Source organism: Cryptomeria japonica, chromosome 3 (assembly GCF_030272615.1).
Source record: "Cryptomeria japonica chromosome 3, Sugi_1.0, whole genome shotgun sequence".
Classification (NCBI taxonomy): Eukaryota; Viridiplantae; Streptophyta; class Pinopsida; order Cupressales; family Cupressaceae; genus Cryptomeria; species Cryptomeria japonica.
Window position 1 is genome coordinate 10,138,159 of NC_081407.1, and position 14,180 is coordinate 10,152,338.

At 33.2% G+C, this 14,180-nt stretch overlaps 1 protein-coding gene across 1 annotated transcript in view; it reads right to left on the reverse strand.

The window, feature by feature from the left end:
• Positions 1-3,038: 3,038 nt before the first annotated feature.
• Positions 3,039-14,180, reverse strand: part of LOC131065639 (uncharacterized) — a 227,542-nt gene continuing 216,400 nt past the window's right edge. Inside the window, exons 11-13 of the mRNA XM_058000206.2 lie at positions 5,624-5,910; positions 4,384-4,639; positions 3,039-4,182 (exon numbers count right to left, since the gene is read on the reverse strand). Of these exons, the coding sequence (XP_057856189.2) occupies positions 3,167-4,182; positions 4,384-4,639; positions 5,624-5,910 (1,559 nt within the window). The 3' untranslated portion in view covers positions 3,039-3,166. The remainder of the gene's footprint in view (positions 4,183-4,383; positions 4,640-5,623; positions 5,911-14,180) is intronic.

Below are 14,180 nucleotides of genomic sequence, written 5' to 3' on the forward strand. Positions count from 1 at the left end.
ATGCTCCAAATTCAAATAATGCTTGGCCTTAGGTGATGCCATTGAGGGGGAGTGTGCATGTCAATGACACCACCTAGTGGCTAAATCCTTCATTTTAAAGTCCTACGGGCACATTATTGTAAGACCTACGGGCAGATGTTTTTAAGTCCTACAGGCATATTGTAAATTTTTCTCCTTGTAAATCTTCCACTTGTAAAAGCATTGTATTAAGACCTATGGGCACTACGTAATGAACCTGGGGAGAGGTTAATTTGAGGGGACTGCGGCTCCAATATAATTTTTTAAGACCTCACAACATCATTTTTAAAACACTGGGATTATAAATTATGACAAGATGACTTTCATGTAGCCAGAATGCATGATCTTCATGTTGGCATATATTTGTGTCTATGTTTATCACTGTCCAAGAAGACCAATGTTACTGGGGTGCTTTATTTTTTCCTTTATGGAAATTGACATGTGATCCCCTATTAACATTAAGGGGGAGTGTTAGAACATAATGTTATTAGGGATCACATCCTTATAACATTTATATATGATGTTCTATTATAAGGTTATAAAACCTTATATATTATATGCTTTATAAGCATATCCCATTTGAAATAATTATAATCTAATAACTATTAGATTATTAATTATTTATGAGTGGGGGTTATTGAAAAGGTGTGATTGGTGAAATCACCCTTTCTCCTATATTTAAGGAGGTTCTCTCTCATTTGAGAGGTGTGTGAATTTGAAGCTTTATGGTGAGTTGTATCAGCAAAGTACTATACACTCAGCACGTATCCTCGCCGGGGTCCGGGGCCGGGCTGGGCCCCGGGCAGGGGTTCGGGGGCGGCAGCCCCCGAGAAATTTTTTTTTGCCGTTTTTCGTTGATGAAAACCGACATTGTAATAAAACCCTAAAAAGGCTGACTTTGCTTGTTGCCCTAAAAACGCATGTTATAAGTGGCTGGGATGCTTAAGGCATTGCAAGGTTGATGTACTATCTTTGCTGGATAATAAGAAAGATTGGACGGCTGTGTATGGTGGACGTAACCCATTCTGGGTGAACCACGTTAAATCTCTGTGTTATCTGTGTCCTGTTTTATTTATTTATCTTTCGTATTTAAATCTGCATATAATTGTTAGTTTATATTTGCTTCGGATATGCTTGAAACCCTAACAATCACCCTTCCTCCTATATTTAAGGAGGTTCTCTCTCATTTGAGAGGTGTGTGAATTTGAAGCTTTATGGTGAGTTGTATCACTATGCATATGAGGTATTATTGGCCATGTAGAAGTATTGGAAGAGTGTCCCCAAGTTCATGTCTATTTTATTATAGACTATATTTGTAAGTGTTTTAATTAAATGATGCTTTATGGAGTTTTTTTACCCGAAAAAGTTTTCCCTATGTATATCTTGTGTAATGTGTACATTTTGCATGTATGATTCTCATTTCATTTATTTTATATCTTGTTTATAATGATTAGTATCCTAAGATCCTAATTTCTAACAAACCACCATCTAAACAACAATACCACTATTATTTGCACAACTTTCCTTTCTTACAATGAGAGGTCCATCAAAAATCCCCCACACTTGATTAGCTTTTGCCATGAAAGGAGTAAGATAACTCTTCCAATCTTTGAAGTCCAAACCAATTTTTGTGGCTTCTTCGATAGAAATAATAATCTTGTCATCACATCATTCTTCGAACGCTTGTATTTTTAGGTAAACCATGGGGTATTGTGCTCGTAAATTATGCAAAATAGACTACCAACGAGTAAAAATCCATCTTTTTACTACATTGACACCTAACTAGCTGATTTTCTAGTTTCTTCTCAACCACGGGAATTTGTTCACAATAAGTTTGATAGATTTCTCATTTGCTCACTGTTTTGTTCTTTATTCTTCGATTTCTCTCATATATGTTTTTTAATCTTCGATTCCTTTTATTTCTAGGTTGGCTGTTGATAACATCAATTTATAATTTAAATCAATAAAATATTGTGAAATGGACCGAATCTGTGCGCTATCCCAATCTGAACACAAATGTATTGAATTTAGTTTATAAAGATCAGAATAGTTTTAACAAAGATTTCCTTCACTTCAAAGTCTCATTGCCACAAGAATTGGCTGACCAAAATAATATACAAATACGATGGCATCTATACATATCGATCGAGTTTACAAGTTATCCCCCCTCTCTCCATTTCAAAAGCAGAAATATAGCTCCGAAAGTTACATGTATGTTGGATCATTTTGTATTTGATTCCTAAACTCGCATCAGAACAGTTATGTTGCAGCATAGTTTAAATTCCAAAGATAACGAGTACACATAAATATGCCTCATGATAGCCACGCATGATGGTGTTCCTTGCTACTAATCTGCTCAATTCAATTCTCCAATTTTAAGAAATCATAGCAAAAATTGGGTGTATCAAGTATCACGTGTTGTATAAATTTGAACTGTCTGCTTCTAAAAAAGGTGTTATATCACTTTGGAATAATTTAGGTTAATATATCAGCCATTCAATAGGCATAGGCTTAGTCTGGAATATAAACAAAATCATCCAGATGGTACCCAAGAGAAAACCCAAACCAACACTGGTAATAGTTACAAAGTCCAAGGCACTAATTTGGCAAGCCACTTTGAATGTATGCATTATCTAGCACATACCAGTACAAGGAGTATCTGCATACAACATTGTCTCCCAAATAGTTCCTCTGCCACAGTCTAATTAGAGATAGATAGAAAAAGAGATATTTAAATTGGTTCGTAAACTGTAACTGAATGTTAAAGAATGTGGACAATGCTAATGCAGAACTGACAATTAAATGTAATATAAGGGTTTATGAATTAAAAGTTCATCTACAAAAAAGTTGAGTACAAATTCATGGCGACATGCAATCTGCACATGGAAGCCTGGAAAACAAAAAAAATAAATTTGCATTTATATTAGCCAACAAATATTCTAGTTAGACAATGTCTCCTCTGCTAATAGTAATTCCTTATTAATCACCAAACTATAACACAACTCCCTTGCAAGTAAAGATCAGGAGAAAAACAAAATTATCTATATATGAGCTAAAGCACATCTTTTGTGCAATATTCTTAATGATCTGTTCAACAGATGTATTGGTTGGCAGATTATCTAAACTAATACAAAGAATGAACACTCAATTAGTCTGTATCAGGATCACCATCAACAATATCAGGGATTGCATCAGAATCTGATTCAGCAGTGGAAGAAATGTAGTGAGATTTTAAATGCAGTGGGAGTTGTAAATTTCTTGCAGGTTGGTCTTCTGTTTCTATTCTAGTTTCAGTTTGCTGCTGAGATTCAAGAATAATTGCATCTGTTTCTATTGCTTCCACAATATTAGTTTCTGTATGAATAGCCATTGCAGACTCAGGAAGAACAGTGTCCCTGCTAGTGGCTGCTGTTCCTACATTTGCTTGCTCATGAAGGAGATTCTCTGCTGATGCTACCACTGGCACTGATAATGTTGATACTACACTATCAATTGTTTTACTTCTAGAAACTGCCAAGAAAGCATCCTGAGCTGCATCTACTTTGCTCCGATGAGCTTCAGATGTACCCATCAGCTCATTTCTACCGGTTTCCACTGAATCCCTAGGAAAAGTTCCAATGTCAGGTTCATTATGGGGATCACTGATACCTCCAACAGCTATAGAACGTACACTGCCATCAATGGAAGGCTGCACTGAACCCAAGTTCTCCATTTCATGAATTGGAGAGCAGTATAACTCTCTATTCTCTGTCAATGACTGGACAAGACTCTCAATTGGCATTTCACTGCTGTCATATAGGTTATTCTGCTCGGCAACTGAATCATCACCATTTCCAAGCCATCCCAAATATATTTCATCATCTCGATAGAAATCATCTTCTCTGATCTGCATACTATGCTGACCAATCTTTATTGAAGACCCAAAAGCCATAGCACAAGAAGATCCAAGAATTGATGGACCACTATCTGAATTTGGAATGAACATGCTAGACTTTTGTACACCTAAATCTATATTTCCTTGAATTCCTCTTCCTGATGCCATGCCAGTAGCCATGACTGTAGGTGGGGCACCATATGGAAGGCTGCGTGGATGAATAAGTGGCTCAAGAGCTAAAAGTGCATGAGCACAAAACTCTGCAAGTTCTGTTCCAGATTCTTGTCTCCCTGCATGGTTTAGTATACAGAATATACTAGCATGATCAGATAATTTTATTTCTTTATAAGTGTGTAACATGAAACTCATAAGGGCTGAGAATGTGAACTAGCATAATTGAGCTGGGATACAACTTGAATGCATCATATGCACATGCCCAAGTTTGTATGTGTGTGTGTGTGTGTGTGAGAGAGAGAGAGAGAGAGAGAGACCTCTACGAAACAGTGCAAGTCCTTGAGACAGATAAGGGGGTCGATGAGAAGAAGGTGACAGTAGTGATGCTAAAAGAGCTCTGTATGCAGCAAGCTGAAAATCTGCTATAGTATGAGATGTTGATTCTTCAAAGAAAGAAATATCTTCCTCATTGCAAAATTGTAGCCGTGATGAATTTGATGGTGCATTCATTGCCACAGTAACCAGAATCAAATCAACCTCTGCTCTCCAGCGATCAGAGCGCAAAGCTCCACCCTGCAAGAAAGATCAAAACATAAATAGTTAATATATTTTTAAAACAGATATTACAGAGACCAAATATATTTCAAAAGTATTATTGCAATAAAATGTATCTGCAATCAAAGATGATAATATCAAATGGAAACGTGTAAAGAATCTTCTGGTTCAAATGTGCTTTTCCATAAATAATAAATTCAACATATATATTTTTAGAGACTTTTATGCTTTATTAAAAATATCTGACCTTAAATATGACCAATGGTGTCAATATTCATGGCAGATATCAGTCCTTGGCCGGTTTGCTAACTAAAACAGCCAGGTTCATCTCAGAAAACCCCAAAGGAACCCAGATCCTTTATACCATTTTATAAAAGGAAAACAAAAATTAACTCAAAAATGTAAAAACAAACTAATAATCATGGAAAAATATTTCCATATAGCACTAGTAAGTCCTATATTTTGTGAAAGAGGTTATGTTACAAATAATCATTCTTATAGACAGGTAAAACATACAGCCGTTTTAATTCACGAAATTTGGGTATACATTCTTCTCCTGAAAGAAATGTTTCTATCAAAATGTTGAAAGTAACATTTCAATCACTCAGTTGAAGTTTCCATACCAGAACCATATTATAACAATTCATCAATGCCATGTGCATGCAAAATGAAAGAAATATACATAAATTTTAAAGGTGGATAGGAGAAACAAAAAAACACTAAAGGTAAAGGTTTCACGAGTAAAACTGTAGAAGGTAGCTTTCTTCTTATTCTTGTGTTTACTTGTATTTTTTTTGTTCTTGTTTTCTAATTTCCAAAAAGTTCTCCCATATGCTCATCTATCCCTGAATTGTTGTCATTTATAGCTCATTTCCATTTCTAACTACATACATGAGAAGTAGGAGGTACTAAATTATTTGTCATTTATACAACTCAAATATGCAGATGCAGAGAAGCAGAACCAAGTGGGATAAATTGAAGATTCCAAACAAATCAACATACCACAGTAAGCAAAGCTTCAAGTGCTTGAAGAGCACTAATTTGCACCGAAATAGATGTCCAGGCATCATTTGCATCCAATTCTCTCTCCAACTCAGAGGGTACTGAAGATTCAGCTGATAAACCTTGGATTTTCCTCCTCTTCCGTGGGTTGGTTTCTGAATCACCTCCACTTATGCAAGCAGAATTTCCTTGCACATTTGGAGAACTTAAAATACCCCCACAATTTGAAGCCTTTAAATCAGCTATTGCATTGTAAATTATAGCTGGCGCAAGATATGAAGCCATTCCTGTTCACAAGGTGCAGAGTGAGCAAAATTAGAAAATATGGAGAACATTAAGCTCAGTTGACCATCGCCATTCACTGGATCTACATAAGCTACATTAGACTAATCTTACAGCTTGAGGATTTTCATATAGATACTACACATTCACAACAAAGTCACTGGATCTACATGAGCTACATTAGATTAATTTTACAGCTTGAGGATTTTCATATATATACTACACATTCACAACAAAATTTGGATTAGCAAGAAGCTAATTAGTAATTAGTAATTACCTAGACGTGCACATACATAATTTATTTCTTGTAAGATATTAATTATGGTTTGATTGTTTTCTTTATGGACCCAAAGAAACAGATTGTCAGATGGTACAATCTTAAAGATGGTAGGAAATAGAGGAAAGGAACCAAACTAATTATATAAGCAAGTGCCCCACTTGAAATGGAAACCATTTAATTGCGTGGGCCTGAGACAAAAAGCCAATACAACATTAGCAAGAAGGGTCACGACTCATAAAGGTTGAATCATAAAAGAAATTGTCCACAATTACTGAATACTTTATAGGGATTATTAAAACAATTGAAAGAAAAGATTTCTGAATACTTTCCCACCTCATCATCACACCAATAACGGGTTCATGAACATTTATAGTGTACTGTTGCAGGAATTGGCATGAAGCGCATTTAGGAACTTACCGTCAAACTTTTGACTTGTCTGCTTTCAATCTATACTTCAAGAATAGACTTGATTTGCCATCAAACTATTGGTTTATCTTCTTTTAATCCATACTTCTATGACAGACTTGATTTGCCAACATACTATTGGTTTATCTGCTTTCAATCTATACTTTTATAACAGACTTGAATTATTTTGGCAGTGTTCTCTCAACTCAGTTCAGTATTCATTTATTCCAGCCATGATTTGTATCTCTGGCATGAAATTCCTTTCTTCACAACATAACCTACACTTATTGCTGATCCAAACAATTGAATGGTGTAGTAAGCATATCTAATGTAGGGTCTGCATAAAAGTTCTGTTCATCAAATTTTCAAACTTTGTGAATGGATGATTTCAAGCATCCATGAACAAAAAATTGGCCTGGAGAGACAGCAATTCAGGTAAAGAGGCATTCCTTTCTGTTTTTGGCCACAAATTCAGTCTATAATAGCAGGAAACTGTGCATTAACAGAGTAGTAACAACCAGCAACTAATTTTGATGAAGTTTAAAATATTGGGTAGTTTCTTCTCAATATTTTTCTAACAGTCTGGCATTACTGTTTGTGGCGAGGTCAATAGTAGGGTGCAATGAATTCTGCCCAAGGGATATATACCAAGTTGGCTAAGTATCATGACCATTACTGTTTATGGCAAGATCACGATTAGCTGACACCTAACAGATGTAAGACATGCTAGGTACTACTGCCAACAACTTTTCCCATGACAACTTTGGAACTTGGCTCATTTTTGTAGTTTAAATCTATGTAAACAAGATGCATATTGGATATGGTAGTATTTCTGAAACCCAGAATAGCATGAGACATGAGTCGATCAATATAAATTTATGTATCCTCTAAACGTTGAAGTCCCTTGTTTATCTTCCAAATGTTGAATTCCTATGTTTGTCTCTCAGCATACTCTTTCAGTCTTACATTTCAAGCAATTGATCATTTATCTTAATAGCATGTGTCTAAAAGAAGTATGACTGGTCATCATTTACATGTTAAAGCTTCTATGTTTTGTAAATTTGCATTCTTTTATACAGTATCTGTTGGAATTGATTGTCATTGATGTCAAAGAAAATGATTTTTGAGGGGAATTGTTATAGGAAAACATTATCCACATTATTTGGTTTTATATTGGTAAACTTAAAAGCAATATTAAATAATGTTATTATTTATAAGGGTTGATTCATTAGCTTTCCTTAAAAGCCGACTAACTTGCATAGTCACATCATTGGAGGTTATTGCAGATGCTTATTATGCAATCAATGAAGAGTTAATAAACAATAAGTATAATACTGATTACATCATCCATGGAGATGATCGATATGATTACTTCCAGATGGCAGTAATGCTATGTTCTTGCTAAGGAAAATGGATGATGTAAAACAGATAAAGCAAACGGCAGAAAAAGTCTAACTGAGTAGCTTGATGAGTACAAAAGAAAATGTAAAGAAGATGGTGGAAGTTTGCAGCCTAGCCACCAAGTAATTACTATTTGTTGGTAAAAGTTTTTGTTTGAAAAATCAAGATATTGAGGCAGACTATAAGCACTGAGGTTATTAAATTAATGAACAATATTCATAAATGGAGCAGCGATGTAAATAAGCAAAGGAGAAAAGCTGATTTTCTATCAGACACTCATCAGCGTGGATTATTCTTGTATAACTATTGAAAATACCTATGTAAAACTAAGATCTTCTCTATCTACTCTATTAGAATAATATCTTCTCTCTGTGTTATTAATGGTCATTTAAGTTGTTTCTAATTTTGCCTCTAGTTAATGATTGTTTCTTTTAGAAACATCATCTTTGTAACTCTATTTAAAGGAGCTTTGTCTCCTTGATTAATTGAACAACATCGATTCTTTGAAATCCATATGCTTTTGCATTTGTATTATGGTATCAGAGTAGAAAGAAAAATTTTGATTTTTCTAAAAATTTTCGAATGAAATTTTTCATCATTGAAAAACAGATCTAGGGCCTGTGATTTTTTTAGAATTCGAAATTCAATTTTTTTTTTTCTGAAGGGTTTTCTTTCAGATGGTTTTTTCTACTGTTTTTCGTGTTTTCTGTGGCGGATTTCTTTTTAACCAGACCTTCGTCTTGCGACGCCATTAATCCTCTTATGCGTGGCGTGATTTTTCCCACCTGCAATTTTTTTTTCTGCCATTTTTGGACGGAAATCTGCATTTTCGATTAGGGTTTTTACTATTCAGATCAAGTCGAATTTTTTTTCAGATTGCAGATTCTTGGTGATTTTTTCGAGAGCTCAACTGGGTTGTTTTTGGAATTTTGTGGGTGCATCGTTTTCCATGCCTCGAATTTCCATTCTGATTTCAGATTCTTTCTAGGTTTTTTGCAAGGATTTCTGGGTTGTCTTGAGATTTTTTTTGGGTCAGCCGTAAATTTTTTTCGAAATCTGTGCCAACCGTACTTCATTTGTTTTTTGAAGTCTATACTTGTATGTTAGAATATTTAATCTTTACTTAGCTTAGGTTTATTTTTTATTTAGTTTAGGATATTCCTTTGGAATTCCTACATGTAATTTGTCCTCTAGTACATGTGTGAGGACAAGTCATTTCTTTTATTTTCCTTTATTAAGGAATATTAGATTTCCTCCATAAGAGGACGTGGACACATGCCACACACATTTTATGAATGGTGGCATTCATAGATTTGGGAGTTACTTTGTAACTCCTCTCCTCATCTCTATTTAAGAGATGCCTCCTCTCTCATTTCTTCTTAATGACAATATTGTAAAGAGCTTCTTGCTCTCTCTCTCTCTCTTTCATTTTTAGGCATTGCCTCATTCATAATATCACAAGGGGTTTTTCTTTGCTTTTCCCTTTTCAAAAGTTCTTGTGCCTCCTTCTTCACATTTGGGTGATGCTCCAAGTTTATTGCTTTTCTCTTGGTAACAATTACTTTATCATAAACTTTCTTGGATTAATTTTCGTTTCCTTGCTCTTTTATTTCCTTTCATGGTATCAGAGCAGGTTTCTAATCCTTGTTTTAAGTTGACATTGATGAAGGTTACCATTCTGTGGAGTTCACCTTGTTGGAGGCATTCTTGAGAGGAGAAGAAGTTCTTTTTCTAATATTTTCTATTGTGCAGGTTTTGGTTTCAGATTTTAACTTTTTTTTCAAACTTGTTAACAAGTTTGCCTGCAGGTTTAATCTTTTATTCTAGTTTTTTTATTAAAAAAAAGAAAAACTTTGGAAGGCTTGCCGCCAAAGTTTCTTCTTTTTGATTTAAAGTTGTGGCTTTGGAAGGCTTGCCGCCAAAGTTTCTAGTTTTTTATTGTAAATAGTTTGGAAGGTTTACCGCCAAACTAAGTCTTCTTAATCTGTTTGGTCGGCTTGCCGCCAAATCTGATTTATTATTTCATTGCTTCTCTATTTGTTTGCAGGTTCTAACATTTCATTTACTTGCAAGTTTTTTTTGATAAAAATAAATTTCATATTGTTTCTTCATTAAATCTCTGTGTATTTTCAAAACTTTTAGAGGCTAACATTTTCTGCAGGTTCTAAAATTTTACTTCACTTGTAGCTATTCTGGTTCATTTTATTTTGAGCATCTACCATTCAGCCTATCATTTGTATTTGCAGGAGTTATTTCTCTTACGACATATCTAATTTATTCATATTCTCTCTACTCAACCTGAAGTTTCGTAGCATTGCTATTTTATTTTCACTTTCTCTATCTGCATTAAACTTCTCTATTGCTTTGTTTCATCTATCTGCAGCTCTTGAAGCGTCTCTGCAATCCTTCCTTGTAACAAAACTTATGCCTCTATTTTTGTATCATTTCTGATTCGTTTGCTATTATTCGGAAACGTGAAGACTGAGGCTGATTGATTATCTCTCTGAGCATAACGCCTCTGTGCGTTCTCCCTCTTCTGTTATTTCATTCCTGCTAGTGCTACTTGTCTACCTTTTTCTACCCTCGCCGTTTTTTAATGTCTCTAAAAATAAAATATATATTCCTCATAACGCTTACTATATCTTCCTCATAACGCTATATATAACTTTATTTGTTTCTGCAATCTTTAATTTCACGAAAGTTTTAAAGTAAAGTTTTTCAAAAGTTAAGTTTCTCTCATACTTTAACAGTATATCTTCCTCATTGCAGTTTACTTTAATGTTTCTTTTAAATATGGTAAAGTTTCTTTAACAGTAAAGTTAAGTTTAGTTTTTTAAAGATCAGTATTGTCTTCTTAAAAAGGTTTAGTTTATTGCTTTACATAAATAAAGTTTTGTTTTTTTATATTATTTTTTAAAAAAAGTTTATAAATAATTTTTTTTTAATAAAATTCCTTGTTATATATATATATTTTTTGGTGGCAAAATCCAAAAGTTTTATTATTAAAGTTGTAAAGTCTTTTAATAAAGTTTTTCTTAAATTTATTTTTTATCTTTTATTATTTTAACAAAAGTGGTATTTAATTATAATTCAATTTTATTCTAATAAAAGGTTTTTTTAATTAAAATTTGAGTTTTTTTTTAATTTTCATTTTGTTATTTTAAAATAACATTTATTTTGATAAATATTTTTTTGTAACAAATTATTATTTTTTTAAAAGTTATTATATTTGATTCAATTTTATTCAAAGGATTTTCGTTTTTTAATCGAAGGGGTAATTTTTTTTACTAACTATTCTTTTGCTATCATGTCTACATTAATTCCGGAAATTAAATTAAATAGTTCCAATTATCATTCATGGAAAACACATATCTCGTTTATTTTTCGTTTCAAACACCTTTTGGATGTTGCGACTGATAAAACCTTTGAACCCGCTACAACTGCTCCTCAAGCCGACCTAGATAGATGGAAGGCTCAAAATGAGGAAGCACTTGGTTTAATTGGTATTTCCATGGTTCCTGATTTGTATGTTTTAATTGGAAATTGTACAAAAGCGCATGAAGCTTGGGAAATTTTAAAAACAATTTATGATAGCTCAAATGAATCCCGAAAAATTCAACTTCAAGATCAACTTGAAGATCTAAGGTATACGGATTTTAAAACTATGGATGAATTCTTATTAAAGTTTGATTCTGTTAATAGTCAATTAACTGGTTTAGGAGTTACTCTAGCTGATTTACGTTTAATTCATCTTATTCTTAAAAAATGTCTTCCTCGTCAATTTCAACAATTTATTACGAATATTCATGCTCAACTTGCTATTCCTAGCTTAGCTACTCAATTAACATATGATATTTTTCGTAATTTATTGCGTCAAGAGGAAGCTAAATTAATTCAATTTGGTACTCTTAAAAGTAGTGAACATGCTTTTATGTCTAAAAATCAAAATCATAATAATAATTTTAGATCTAATAATAATAAACATAATCATAATCATAATCATAATAATAATCATAATAATAATCACAAATCTTCTAATTATCAATCTCATTCTAAATCCTATCATAATAATTCTCATAATAATAATCATAATAATAATCACAATAATCAAAGGAATAATTCTCAAACAAGACCCCATTGCACATATTGTGGGAAAGATGGACATATTACTAATAATTGTTTTAAGAAACAAAATGGTAAAAAGCCCATGAATCAAAATAATCAAAATAATCAACATAAACCTCATTATAAGAAGGCTAATAATAATGGTAATTCATCTCGTCATGCATTTACATGTACTTATAATGTTTCTCAACCACTTGAGTGGATTATTGATTCTGGTGCATCTCAACATGTTACTTCTCATAAAGAATGTTTTGAATCTTTGCATCCCGATACTTCTAATATTCCTATTCAATTAGCTAATAATCATAGTTGTAAAGTTGAAGCTATTGGTGATGTGAATGTTCCTAATGGGAAATTACGTGATGTTCTTTATGTTCCTGAATTAAAATCAAATTTGATTTCAGTTCCTAAACTTTGTCAAGATTATAAGATTAACTTTTATAGGGGCATATGTTATATCATTGATCCAAACACTAATCATGTTATTGCTACTGCTAAAATGGATAGTGATAACTTATTCAAGTTCTATGAATTTGCTCCTCCAAAGTATTCTTTGCTTACTACTGTTGATTTTACTATATGGCATGAAAAACTTGGCCATCTCAATTCTGATTATATTTCACTAATGCAAAAAGCAAATATGGTTGATGGATTGCCTACTATTGTTCCTTCTCAAATTGTTTGCAATGGTTGCATGAGTGGTAAGATGCATAGGGAACCCTTTCCTCATGGTCAATCTTGGAGGGCATACACTAAATTGCACATCGTTCACAGTGATCTTTTGGGTCCCATGGAGAATCCCTCCATCCAAGGTTCAAGGTATGCACTAACCTTTGTTGATGATTTTTCAAGGAGAACATGGATATATTTCCTTCATAGTAAGGATCAAGTGCTTGATGTTTTTACTGAATTTCATATGTTTGTAGAAAGGCAATCTGGTTCTAAAATTAAGATTCTTCGTACTGACAATGGAAGAGAATATGTCAATAATGCATTTAATGCTTATTTAAAATCTTTTGGAATTAAACATGAGCTTACCGTTCCTTATACACCACAACAAAATGGTGTGGCAGAACGGAAGCATAGGACAATTGTTGAAATGGCTAGATGCTTATTGCATGCTAAAAATATGGATTACACGTTTTGGGCTGAAGCTATGGCTTGTGCAACATATTTAATTAATAGAACACCTACCAAAGCCTTAAAGGATAAAACTCCTGAAGAAGCTTGGTCTGGTAGAAAGCCTAATTTGCAGAATTTAAGAATTTTTGGTTCCATAGCTTATGTTCACAAACCTAAGGAGAAAAGAAAAAAATTAGATGCTAAATCTTCTCCTTTTATTTTTGTTGGTTATGATGAAAATACTAAAGGTTATAGAGTTTACAATCCTATTACTAACAAGGTAAAAGTTGCAAGAGATGTTTGTATTGCAGAAAAAGGCATTCATGATTGTTCTAAAGTGAAGGATGATGAACTTGGTCAAACCAAAGTTGTGCTTGTGGAGGACCAACCTCCTTCTCTTAACCCTACTCCTAATGCATCTCTTTCTATTCCTTCTAGTGATAGTGATGATGATAATAATAACTCTACTCCTCATGACTCCTCTTCTAGTGATGAATCCATTACTTCTAAAAGAAGACCTAAATGGTTTAAATCTTTAATTCAAGATAGTGATGAATACTTAGCTAGAATGGATAAACTTCAAGCTAGGAGAGTTAATTATTGTAATTATGCTTTAATGACTACTATTATGAATTCTAATGATCCTAAAACATTTGATCAAGCTAAAAATCAACCACATTGGCAAAAAGCAATGAAGGAAGAATGTGATACCCTAATTTCTAACCAAACTTGGGATTTAGTTCCCTTGCCTCATGGTAAAAATCTTGTTTCTTGCAAGTGGCTTTATAAAACTAAATTGAATGCTAATAATCAAGTTAGTAAATTTAAAGCTAGATTAGTTGCTAGAGGTTTTTCTCAAATTGAAGGCTTAGATTATAATGAAACTTTTGCTCCTGTTGCTAAAATGCCTACAATTAAACTTGTGCTTGCTTTAGCTTCTAG